Source organism: Nicotiana attenuata, unplaced genomic scaffold (assembly GCF_001879085.1).
Source record: "Nicotiana attenuata strain UT unplaced genomic scaffold, NIATTr2, whole genome shotgun sequence".
Classification (NCBI taxonomy): Eukaryota; Viridiplantae; Streptophyta; class Magnoliopsida; order Solanales; family Solanaceae; genus Nicotiana; species Nicotiana attenuata.
In genome coordinates this window covers 52,104-64,353 of record NW_017673273.1, presented here as the reverse complement: position 1 = coordinate 64,353, position 12,250 = coordinate 52,104, and the positions used below count along the sequence as shown (strand labels likewise).

The following is a 12,250-nucleotide window of genomic DNA, read 5'->3' as shown; positions in this document are numbered from 1 at the left end:
TGATGCTTGAATAGCAAGGATATCTCGGGCCATTATTGAAAGTGTTGGAAAAACCTTGCCACGCTCCCTCTACCATGCCAAAAGTTGTTCGTTGCCTTCTTCTCTTTAATACATTCCAATCCTTGATTAAGATAAGAATCAAGTTCATCATCAATAGAGGAATCAAAACCTGTTATATCATCCATATCTTCCCATAAAACTTCTGCTCTAGAATTAGAAGTAGAAGGAGCAGTTTCACCACCTGTTGTTTCCATAGATTTATATTTATCAAACATTGATCTAGCATAAGAATATATGCTAGCTTGGCAGTCTTCGAGAGATGGTTGTTCATTTTCTTGAATTGCTAAATTCTCATAAATTTTACGAACAAGTCCCTTTGCACCTCTTAGTTTTAAAGATGGGTTAAGTAGAGTAGAAATTAAATAAACTTGGGGAATAAGGAAAAAATACTTTTTAAATTTTGAAATCATTTCATTAATAACCGGTGCATAAGTTGGATTTGTTTTATACTTACCAAATATAACAGAAATTCCACAAATATACCATAATATTTGTGTAACAGTAGGATAATATATACCAAAAAATTATGTTGTAGCATAATAAAATATTTCTAATTTAGTAAGCTCTTTGATCTCATCCCAATCAGAATAATCTAGATAGAATGTAAGAGATTTGAGAGGGAATAATTGATTTTTGTAGGAAAAAATAAAGAAGAATGAGATATTTATAGTAGAAAATAGGGGCAAAGTGTAATTTAATAAACTTAGGGGTTATATTAAAAGTTTGGAGTAGGGGTGTTTTGGTGGGTAGGGGATGTTTTACAGGCTGGAACGGGACGGGACGAAACGGAACAAAACGAGACAATCCGGACGAAATGGCCATCCCGTTTAGAATGAAGTGGGCCGCGACGGCACGGGACGCGGACGGGACCGGGACTGGACGGACGTTGGACAGCCATAAATTTACACAACATAGAGCGCCAAAAGACAAATAAAACCATTATCTTCCACCCTTTTCACCATTAATTAGTAGCACTGTATTTGTGCCAAGGCAAAGAAGAAAGAATGAACACTTTCTGGGTTACCCTCTCTGCTTCTGTTATCGTCGTCCTTCTTTCCATAGCCTCACTTCCTTTTCTCAACAACAACGCCAATTACTTGAAACGTACTTATAAACACTTGTGTTTCTTCATTCTTTCTACAATTTTGAACAGTTAAATGATTCCTCTTGAATTTTCTTCATAAAATTTCATCTTCTTAGTTGCAGACTTGCGGAGAAGTTCAAGTGAAGTTGCAGATTTGGTAGTGACTAATGGGACTATTTACACCAGTGATGACTCTCTCCCTTTTGCTGATTCGATGGCCATTTCCAATGGCAGAATTCTCCGTGTTGGCAACTACTCTTCTATAAAGGTCCTTTTTCTTTTTTCAGTTTTACTTGATTTCATTATTCTAGGATTATCATAGGATTGACCAGAAATCCCAAAAGCCAGTGGTGCACAGTTTGAAACTCAGTGAATGTGGGCCCCGATCTGCCCCTCTACCCTTCCCTACTTAGGCAGTGTTCAAACTTCAAACCCGTGGGCCTAAGCGCCTGTCTCCACTTAAATACCAGACTTTTGCGACAGAATTGAGTACTTGCCCCTAACCCATACATCACAAGCTGACACTTTTACCATTAGAATAAAGCCTTGGGGGCGAGAAAACATAAAACATGTAATCCACTAATTTGCACAAATTTCCTTTTAAGCCCAAATTGATAAATTCATATCCTGCTTATGCTTTCCTGAGTTGTTGATAAATTCATATCCTACAGTTGAAATGTTCCATTGTTATATTTGACTTTACTTAGTATAGAAAAACAGAATAAAAGATAAAGTTGCACTTGTAGAAGAAAAGAAGGATAAAGTTGTACTGAGAGGTGAGAAGAACAAAAGTCAGTTGTTAAAGTATTTTTGTATGTTGGGAAAGTATTACAGCTTTGTGTTTAGGGGTAAAATAGACACATTTTTAGGCAATCAACAAGGAAAGTAGGAGGAGCATTTCATGATGGAGAGAGTAATTGTTTAAGATAAAGTAGCAGCAGTTGTCACTTTTCTCTTTAAAGTAATAAAACAGACTGCCTTTTGTTGCTAGCAAGTGTTTAAATTAACTGAAACAAAGGTCAAAGGTGTATTATATGTTAGGTGAGATATTTAAAATGATTAAGAAGGTTTGGATGGGTAAATATATTGCAGTAATAAGTGCTACTATTCAGGCCATTTGCTCCACTTAATAGTCTACTGTCCTTGGAACAGATGCAGGTTTTCCTCCTAAATCAAGGCCTAAGCAGTCTTTGGGATTATATTGCAGCTTGAACGCAATTCCATTGTATCACTTTTGGTTTTGAAGCTAGACGTTTACTGTTTGATCATGTTCATTGCTTTTTTCAACTGACTGATTTCATGAACTTTCCTCTGGATATGTATTTGATGCCTTCACGAGATCATATTAATGAGTTCCAACAATATATATCCATGCTGGTGTTTGTGACATCTTTCAATACTTCTGTACGATTAGGATCTGAAGGTCCCTTTGCTATCTTAGAGTAACTCGGGATTGAAGTGCAGTTTATATTTTTAGTTTCTTGGCGCACATTTGATTTCTAATTCATTTATCCCTTCATCTTTTCTCAAATGCTAAAGAAATGCAATATGAAGATTCAAGTAGTTGGTGAAGTATATACCATACTCAGAGCTTATGTTCAGGTTAGATGTGAATGCAGAAATTGGCAAGGACTTCGATTAAGGAGCTAAATCTACATGGAAAGATTGTGGTCCCTGGATTTATTGATTCCCATGTGCACTTCATCCCTGGGGGATTACAGGTTTGCAGCAGTCCTACCATCTCATATCTGTGTTTATTGTCAATCATAATCATCTAACTAGGTTCTTGACAAAGTTTGGCTGCAGAGTTGGTAATATTACATACTTCATACTGGGGTATGCTATTGGGTGCAGGGCATAAATCCCCTGAAATACGGCAGGGGGTCATTAAAAAGTGAAAAAGAAACTATCAAACTGGAAAAAGGAACATCTGTCCTCAGTAGGAAGAGTGGTTTTGATTAACAGCATACTGAGTTCGCTTCCCACTTATCATGACTTTGTTCCTTATCCCTGTCAAGGTAGGGTAAAGGATTGACCAGTTGAGAACAATTTTTCTTTGGAATGACAATAAAAACATCTTTACACTTGATCAAATGGGAGATCGAGTAAAGAGGGGGGAATTGGGATAAAAAATCTGAAAAGATCATAACAAAAGCCTGCAATATAAGTAGCTTTGCAGATATAGAAGTGGTACAGGCTAAATGCTGGATTTGATTTCCATAAAATACCACATGAAGAGGGAAAGGTTGCTGCTTATTCATTTCTTATAAATGTTTTGCAATTGAAGACTGAATGCATCAGCGTAGCCATGGAGGTTTTTCCACCTAAGCTTTATTCATATAGTAAAGCATGCATAAGTTCAAATTTCACCTTTTTATTTTTGCATATGTTGTTGGTTTGATTTTATCTAGGCTTCTCTTTGAAACCCATCAACCTGCAACTCTCTGTAGTTCAAATGCCAATAGTTGATTATAGTAGTTCCTCTACAAATTAAAGTATAATATTGTATTCCTATAACCTGTTATTAACTTCGGCAGATGGCACGAGTGGAGCTTCGTGGAGTAAATACAAAAGATCTTTTTGTGGAAAAAATTAGAAAAGCAGTTGCAAGTAAGTTTTATGTCTGCTGAGCTGCTCATACAACTATAACGTTTGTCACATTGGCATGCTCCGTCCTTACTTTGGCTGATACCAGGATCAACCCCTTTCTTGTCACTGGGTAAAAAGATAGTATATTCCTCATCAGCAGCAAACACTTTCAATTCATTCCCATTTATTACAACTTCGAAAAGGGGCTAATTTCATAACAATTTTTGTGGCAATGGGATATATCATTTGTTTTATATCTGTATGCTTCAATGTCATTTACCACAATAAGAGTATTATTCGAAGCTCAATTAAGGAGCGTTTAAGACCTGAAACTTGGTGTACCATAGGTTGGGCGCTTTGCTTTGCTTAGGCCGTGCTTAAGTTCAGGCATCAAAGACGCTAAAGCTGTAAAGCATGTGTCTGATTGCTTCTGGACTCTGTTTGGAAGAGGGTGACTCTAAATAATAAAGATAGCTGGCAAATGACATATAGATGTATATGTTTGTGACTAAGAATAGGACACTGTGAAATAAGTATAACAAAAGTACTTACTAATTTTGAATAGAAACTTAAAGTTACATATTTGCATCTGAAACATAAACTAGCTCATGCTTTCACACACTCAGTTTAGCTTTTAATGTGTTGTGAATTTGGGTAAAGTTTATCTATAAGGAGCAGATGTCACATGAAATACCCTTATCAGTTTGTTATAAATTTTAGCGATGCTAATGATTGTCTTTTTGGTTATCAAATACAAATTAACTATCTTTATAAGGTAATAACATATTCATTATTCTTTCTTTGAGATGATTTTCTCCCTCTAGCCTTTTGAAAATAGGAATTTTTTTACTTATTGAAAATGGTTAATTACAACGCCTCTGTGGTGTGATATCTGCTAACAAAGAAAAGAATGCACTTATAATAAGAAGAGGCTCAAATTCTGAAAGTCCATTGAAGATTTTGTCTAAGGAAAATGAATGAATAATATATATAGTATTGGCTGTCTTGAATTGAAACTAAATAGTATCAATTTTATCATGTCTTTCTTTGGAAATTCTAATAGATGTGAAAGAAGGTTCTTGGTTACTGGGTGGTGGTTGGAATAATGATATTTGGGGAGGTGATTTGCCAATGGCCTCGTGGATTGATAGTGTTACTCCGCATAATCCAGTAAGATATTTTCACGAAATTACTTTATTTCGCTTTAGAAATTACATAAATCTGTTGTTTAAGATTTGGCATTTCCACATGCAGGTCTGGTTAGCAAGGATGGATGGTCATATGGGTTTGGCTAATACGTTGGCTCTAACACTTGCTGGTATTTCGCGTAACAACGAGAATCCAAATGGTGGAGCTATCATTAGAAATAATGACGGGGGTAATTCATTTTTCATCTTCATATATCACTTTGCTTCTTAATTATTCAGCAATGCAAAACTTGTGAAATGGCCATTGGCCACTTGCTAACAACAATTGGGTTGGTCAATGGAAATGTGATCTGATTTGAGCCTAGACTATTTCCTCTTCACCTAAAGGTTCCAGCTATAAGTGTTGTCCAATAAGGCTCAAATTATTTTTCGAATTATACCTAACTCTTAGTCCCACTAAGATTGCTATCTGTAAATAATTTTGTTTATGAGAACTTTGGAGATTGATTACTGTTGATGACTTGACTCTTTAAAATAGTGCATTCGTATATTGCCTTGCCTATGTTTTTTTCTTTTCCCCTATAATGTACACAGAAGTAACGAATCCTACACAAAAACATGAATTTCTATGAAGAGCATTCAATCATCATTAGTGATTGGAACATCATATTTGCAGTTCACGAAAAAAGAAAAATAATCAACTAATGTGTCCAAATGGTATTTTGAACTCCTTCAAAAGCTGTTTCTTCCTCTCTTATTCCCGTTCTGTGTCCACATGAAAAGAGCTACTTCCCATGCTCTTTTCTCATAGTTTTTGCATTCACCAACTCAACTCCAACCATCTTGTACAGTATATAGTATAGCCAGTATGCAAAGGAGCAGCGAATTAATTACAGATTGACTTCCGCATTCACTTTCTTGACATAAAGCACCAGCTATTGTTAATTTTCCATCTCGAATGCTGAACTTTTAGGGTGGCTCCATGACTCTGTTAAAGTGAAGAAAGACACTTCTCTAGGTGCCTTAAGAACCCCTATTGAAGAATGAGGGGATTCCCTATGTTTCTTCTATGAATGTCATTGAAGGGGAGCCCTGGAGCGACGGTAAAGTTGTTTCCGTGTAGCCTATAGGTCACGGATTCGAGCCATGGAATCAGCCACTGATGCTTGCATCAAGGTAGGCGGCCTACATCACACCCCCTTGGCGTGCGGCCTCTCCGCGGACCCTGCATGAACGTGGGATGCTTTGTGCACCGGGCTGCCCTTCTTTAACGAATATGTCTTAGAAAGGCTTAAATGTGATGATCTATTCCTCTGTTTTTCCATTTCTGTCTGTCTTTATCCATAAATAATAGTCTTTGCTGGTATAGTTATCCAAGCAAGCTGTTGAGCCCTTCCCTATCTAATCTTGCAGGTTTCTCCTAAAATCAGGTCCCATACAATTCCACCTCTGTTCACAAAACTGGGCTATTAGTGGCTTCTACTAATTGGGATATTGAAGATGGACTGGAATGGAAGGCTTCAAATAAAGGGACATCATCGCTCCATTCCTCCGCAGCTTTTTGTTTTAGAAAGTATTCTAGTTCCATGGCCTATAAAACTAGCATATCCGCAAATCCCTACACTTTTATTGTCTTCCTCCAAAGAGTTACATTGTGCGGCAGTGTGATCTGGTCAGTCCTCCTATTTTACTCAGACTCTATACTTGTCGATAAATACCGTCCTCCACTATGCATGATATTTCTTATCGAAACCTCTAAACGCATTTTACCTAAGAGCCTGTAAGACAACCGTCGTCTTTAACCCCCTAACCTATAACTTTTGTACAGGATGTTGCTATCTAATTCACTAGATGATGAAGCACAATCAACCACTCCACCTTATGACTTCTAACTTGGCCGATTTATATCCTACAAAAGTTTATCTACAGTATTTTTAATCTTTTTGTAACAATTCCCGATAATGATACTAAAGATGAGTAGTATGTCTGTATGCTGGATCGAGTGCTCTTACTCAGTGTTGACCTACTAGTGCTCTTGATAAGTGTCTCTTTCGACTTTGTTAGATATTTTTTTCTGTAACCTTGCTAGCCTCTTCTCGACTTTCTCATCATTAGATTCATATGGTGTGTTTGAGACTCCGAAAAAGAGCCAATCTTACAACTAAGGACCTTTCCCAAATGTTCAATGTTCTGTACGTCACTGTTGGAAATTTATTTTCAGGCTCAAAACTATCTAAAACCATAGCAGCTTCTTCAAGTGATGGAGCTAATCACTAGACCATCTTCCCTTTGTTTGGTAGTGTGAAATGTGAATCCCCTCAAGCAACCTCCAACAATTGTTCTATTCTATTATTTGTTCGGTGCTTAACCATAATGAGCATGTTGATGTAGGATCACCTTGTTGTAGACCCTCTGAACTTTCAAAGAAACCTATGAGTTCTCCAACCAGGTCTAGGAATTTGACAATAGTCTTTGTAAAGATGATCCATTGTATCCATCTCTACTCGAACCCCATGTCTTCCATTGCAAAGTCCACAAGTTCTCGTTGACATTGTCATATGGCTTTTCCAGATTCAATTTGCACAGTATCCTTTCCTTCCCTACTTTTTAACTTGGAGTCCACTAAGGGTTTGCAATTAAACCTGCATTTAAAATATTGTCTTCCTCCCACCAAAGTATTTCATGATGTCGTCATAGCATCTATGCCTAAAGGAAAGCTTATTTATGAAATTCTTATCCAATAGACTTGTAGGTCTAAAGAATGTTCAATTCCCCATTCTACGTCTATATAACCGCAATAAAACATGCGTTTAGGCTCCTTCCAAATTTTCTACCGAATGGAAATAATTAAATGCACTCATGACGTCCTTTAATCTGTAGCAGAATCATTTAAAATATGTTTGGAACCATGCGTAGTTGGGGCTTTGTTCTCCGCACAGCATCTAATTGCCTCCAAACTTCCTACTCTGAGAACTCCCGCTCTAACCACTGACATTCTGAATCTTCACTCCCTTTTAATTCTGGCCTCAACTTTACATTTTTCTCATCTTCCTTGTAGAGTCGTGCGTAAAATCTGTCAATAGTTTGAGGTTTTTTGTAAATTGCCAGTATCATGAAAGTGTCAAGGTTTAGTTTCAACTTTACCTAGGTTATGTTTTCCTGTCACAGTCTAAGTTTCTTATAGTTTACTAAGCTTTGAGGTCACATGGATCTATGTACTTTTGATGCTTCCGTGTTTGGTTCAAATAGCCAATGCTTTGAACTAGACGGACTGTGTTTTCTGCAACTCAACACAATGTAATGTGATTTTTGATACTTCTGAAGCATGCCTGCAATCTTTTTCAATATTCTCTTAAAGCTGTTCAGTTATGTATACATGTATGATTTTATCTTTTTGTTCATACCAAAATGTATTACTGGAAACTTGTGGACATAGTCATGATAAACAGTGCTTCTCGAATCAATATGCTTTAATGTACCCATATCAACTGCCTTACCAAAAAAAGTACCCAGATCAACTGCGCCAGCTTCAATGAAGTTTGCTAAATTTAAATGCTCAAAGAAGTTAGAGAAGATCCTTACTTTTTGGAGTTTGTTATTGCAGAACCTACTGGTCTGTTGATTGATTCTGCTATGAAGCTTGTCCTTCCCCACATCCCAGAAGCCTCAGTTGATGAAAGGAGGGAAGCTCTGTTTAGAGCTAGCAGCCATGCATTGAAGAGGGGTGTTACAACAGTTGTGGATTTTGGCAGATATTTTCCAGGGTCTTCACCTGAGTACCCGTGGGACGACTTTTCAGGTTTAAGTTCCAACCAGAAATAAGATGGAATAAAATCACTCTACTTTCCTTATGGTTACTTTACTAGAAAGGATAATGCCTTTTTATAATTGTACTACAGGAACATTAAACATTTCAAAGATAAATTACTTGTTCAGAGATGAGATGAGCAAATTGGACCAACTTTCTAGCTTTTCAACTAGGAGTTAGAAGTTGGTCTGCTGAACATGTAAAAAAACAAGCTTAACTACTAAATTTTGTTTTCCTTCTCTTTCACTACCCTGAGGTATCTCAATGGACCAGGTTTTGTGTGTGGGTTCCTCCATAAACCATGTAGGGACGGGGTATTGGGGGAATAAAGTTGATATTATGCATCCATAGGCCTCGGCACTGAAAGTTGCCAGTAAGTGTATAATCTATAAGCAATTTTATGTGCCGTGATTGTATTGTTTAGTTACTTGGCAAATTGTAACTAAGATTTAAGTTGCTCGGACACGGGTGCGGGTGTCCGACACAGGTGCGGATCTAGAGGTCGGATCCTTCGAGATGTAAATTCTAAGATTCGGGGATACGGATCCTAGTACGGATACGGGTGTGGGAATCTGGCTAAAAGTATCTCTAAATATGAGAAATTTTGTGGAATACTTAACTTGTAAAGTGTAGATTTCTTTTTTATTCTCAAGTTGTAGATAAGTAAAGGATTGATTTCCTATATAAGGTAAGCTGTTTTCCTTAAATTATCCCTAGTTTTGGTTCTTATTTCTTGAATCAAATTGTATCTCATCTCGAAGTTTTCCAACCGTTGTGGTCAAAGTACCCAAAATTGTTTGACCAAATCCGGTACGGATCCCATGCCCACACCCATACTAGTGTCATGTCGACACGGGTGCGGCGCCTAAACTGTCGTGTCGGAGCAACATAGACTAAGATTATGAAAGAAGCATGGGAACCAAATCAGTTATTGGAAATTTTGTGACACTTCAAGAGAAGAAATGAAGGGAAACGAACGTGTCTGTTAATATCAGATCAGTTAAGGTCTAAGACAGAACTGCAATGACATATATTACAGTATCCCCCCCACCCCCACCCCCACCCATCCACCCACCCACACACACACCCCACTCTGTGTGTCGTTTGCTTGCTCAATCTTTCGGTGGAAATTGGAAGTTGCATTTCGTCCAAAGTTAATCAGAAATTTTGGAGGAAGGAGAGTCTGAAGGGGGCTGTGGGCTGAGAACAATAGGCCATAAAGAACGGCTCTGGGCTGGGTGGTCAAATGCTAAACACTGAAGATCTTCCTCAACTGCTTCTCTATTTGTCATGCTCATTTTGTTATTCCCTAGCTACAGGTGGAACATTTATCTAACTTAGTCAACACTTCCCTTATAATTGCAGATGTATATAGATGGGCTGATTTATCCGGAAATATGATGACCAGAATTTGCTTATTCTTTCCAATGGAGACATGGTCACGGTTAGTGGTATGTCATGACTGACATTGCTTTACTGAATTGTCAGTCTTTCTGAGTTTTTCCTTGCATATGAGATCTGATTCTTTGGCAAACCAGCTGACATGAACTCATGTCCTACCCTTCAGAATATGTAAAATTGCTTTAAGAACATACTAGAAGCTGAAATGGGAAAGCTAATGTTGCAGATTGCTCTGCACCTTATCTTGGTCCGTGGATATAGACAAACGTGGAAAGGTGCAGATCTTCTGAGTAAAAAGATTCCGAGGTTCTAAAGTTTTGTATAGTCTTTTCTAGTTCCTCGCCCAGCTCTCCTTCACACTTGTAGGATCAGTAAAGTATATCATAAGTATAACTTGAATGTTAAAAGTACGCCAGATTTGTTTCAAGATTATACATGGGATTACATAGGACTCAAATCCTTGGCTCTGATACTATGTAAAGAATATAGAAGGAAGAAATTTTGGATTGAATTGCTTGGATTATTCCCTCAGGCATGTTGGGGTTTAAATAGTATTTACAAGTAATCCTAGAAAGGAAGGAAAGTAATTCCTACTTTTAATTACACAATAATAAGGATTATAATCCTTATTTTCCAAAAAAGAATAAGTATTCTAATCCTTTCCGATATTTACAAACAATGGCCTCTTTCTATATTAGCGATTTCCCAAATCTTAGCAACCAGCTTTTTTGAGTTTTTGATGAACTTACGTTTGGGAAATGTTTTACATCTTTTTCCTAGAGTTGGCCCTAACGTAAGATTCTGTGGTCATTCTTATTCTAGCTGCAGTGGGTTATGTTGCATATCTCCTTAAATGCACTTTCACTATACTTGGACTTTTACAATCTTGTATTGGTACTCAGGATCTTATGAGCAAGTCAGGCCGCGTGCTGAGCCAATGGATTTATTTAGGCGGTGTCAAGGCTTTTGCTGATGGATCTCTAGGGTCTAACAGTGCATTCTTTTATGAGGTAAGAATAAGATGCTTTCTCGTTTCGAAGAGCCTCTCTAAACCACAAACTAGTAACAGGGACCGGGGGGGGGGGTAGGGGGGGGAGGGGGGGTTCATTGTGTTTAGTGTTCTGATATCTGTCGTGTCTCTTGTAGCCATATGCTGATGATCTAAACAATTATGGGCTACAAGTAGTGGATCTGGATAGTCTATACAACATGACTCTTTCTTCAGATAAATCTGGCCTTCAGGTGCTTTTTCTATTTTTATCAACCATTTCGTCTCTTCTGAAGTTGCAAAAAATCACTAGTCTTATGGGCTACAATTTACATTTCAGGTTAGCATCCATGCTATAGGTGACAGAGCTAATGACTTGATATTGGATATGTATGCTTCTGTGGCCTCTGACAAACAAATTAGAGACCGACGATTTAGAGTATATCCAACTGCTCTGGAGATTAATATATTTATCAATCAATTAAAACTCTCTTTGTTGGTTGATTTTATTAGGTCAGTTATTTCTTCAAGGACAAGTAATTTCTAAATATTCAACTATTGCTTCACAGATTGAGCATGCTCAACATTTGGCCGCAGGAACAGTGGCTCGTTTTGGTGAACAATCTGTAGTTGCTTCAGTGCAGGTTATTTTTCAGATGGTTGTTGTACCTCTTTCTTTTCTATTGAGATTAATTCTGTTCATACATATAATAATTTGGAGGACTTGAGCAGTATGCTTTTAATGCACACCAAAGATTAAACGTCTAGAAACTCTGACATTCAAATCTATTTGTAAAATATATGCAAGATGCCAGGACTAATGAGTTATCTACAACTTCCTCTAAGATCATCACTATATTGCTCTTGTTATGTTTTAGAAATCTGAGGCTGCTCTAGGTTTCCAGGAAGCTTTTGATAAATCCGGCGAGCACCTTTCTTAGAACCTTTTTAATTACAAAGATATTTTTTAATTAATTATAGGACTAGGATCTCATGCTAAAGCTATAACCAATAGTGGAAGAATTTTTTAGATAAGCAATAAAAGTTTTCGTAATCATTGGATAAGACCATACCATTAATTTAGGAAAAAAAACTGGTTATGTCATTCAAACTTGAGCATGGCTCTCTCTCTCTCTCTCTCTCTCTCTCTCTCTCTCTCTCTCTCTCTCTCT

The 12,250-nt window shown here is 37.4% G+C and overlaps 1 protein-coding gene across 3 annotated transcripts in view; it reads left to right on the top strand.

Moving 5' to 3' along the window:
• The first annotated feature begins 860 nt into the window (after window positions 1–860).
• The window catches only part of LOC109215900 (putative amidohydrolase YtcJ), a 14,683-nt gene continuing 3,293 nt past the window's right edge, over window positions 861–12,250 (top strand). The window contains exons 1-12 of one of the 3 annotated variants that reach the window (XM_019380021.1): window positions 862–1,164; window positions 1,267–1,412; window positions 2,764–2,865; window positions 3,682–3,754; window positions 4,797–4,903; window positions 4,988–5,111; window positions 8,486–8,680; window positions 10,055–10,140; window positions 10,993–11,100; window positions 11,237–11,332; window positions 11,419–11,517; window positions 11,648–11,722. In XM_019380021.1, the coding sequence (XP_019235566.1) occupies window positions 1,065–1,164; window positions 1,267–1,412; window positions 2,764–2,865; window positions 3,682–3,754; window positions 4,797–4,903; window positions 4,988–5,111; window positions 8,486–8,680; window positions 10,055–10,140; window positions 10,993–11,100; window positions 11,237–11,332; window positions 11,419–11,517; window positions 11,648–11,722 (1,311 nt within the window). In that variant the 5' untranslated portion in view covers window positions 862–1,064. Of the gene's footprint in view, window positions 1,165–1,260; window positions 1,413–2,763; window positions 2,866–3,681; window positions 3,755–4,796; window positions 4,904–4,987; window positions 5,112–8,485; window positions 8,681–10,054; window positions 10,141–10,992; window positions 11,101–11,236; window positions 11,333–11,418; window positions 11,518–11,647; window positions 11,723–12,250 lie in introns of all 3 variants that reach the window. The other 2 variants (XM_019380020.1, XM_019380022.1) reach the window with 2 other exon arrangements.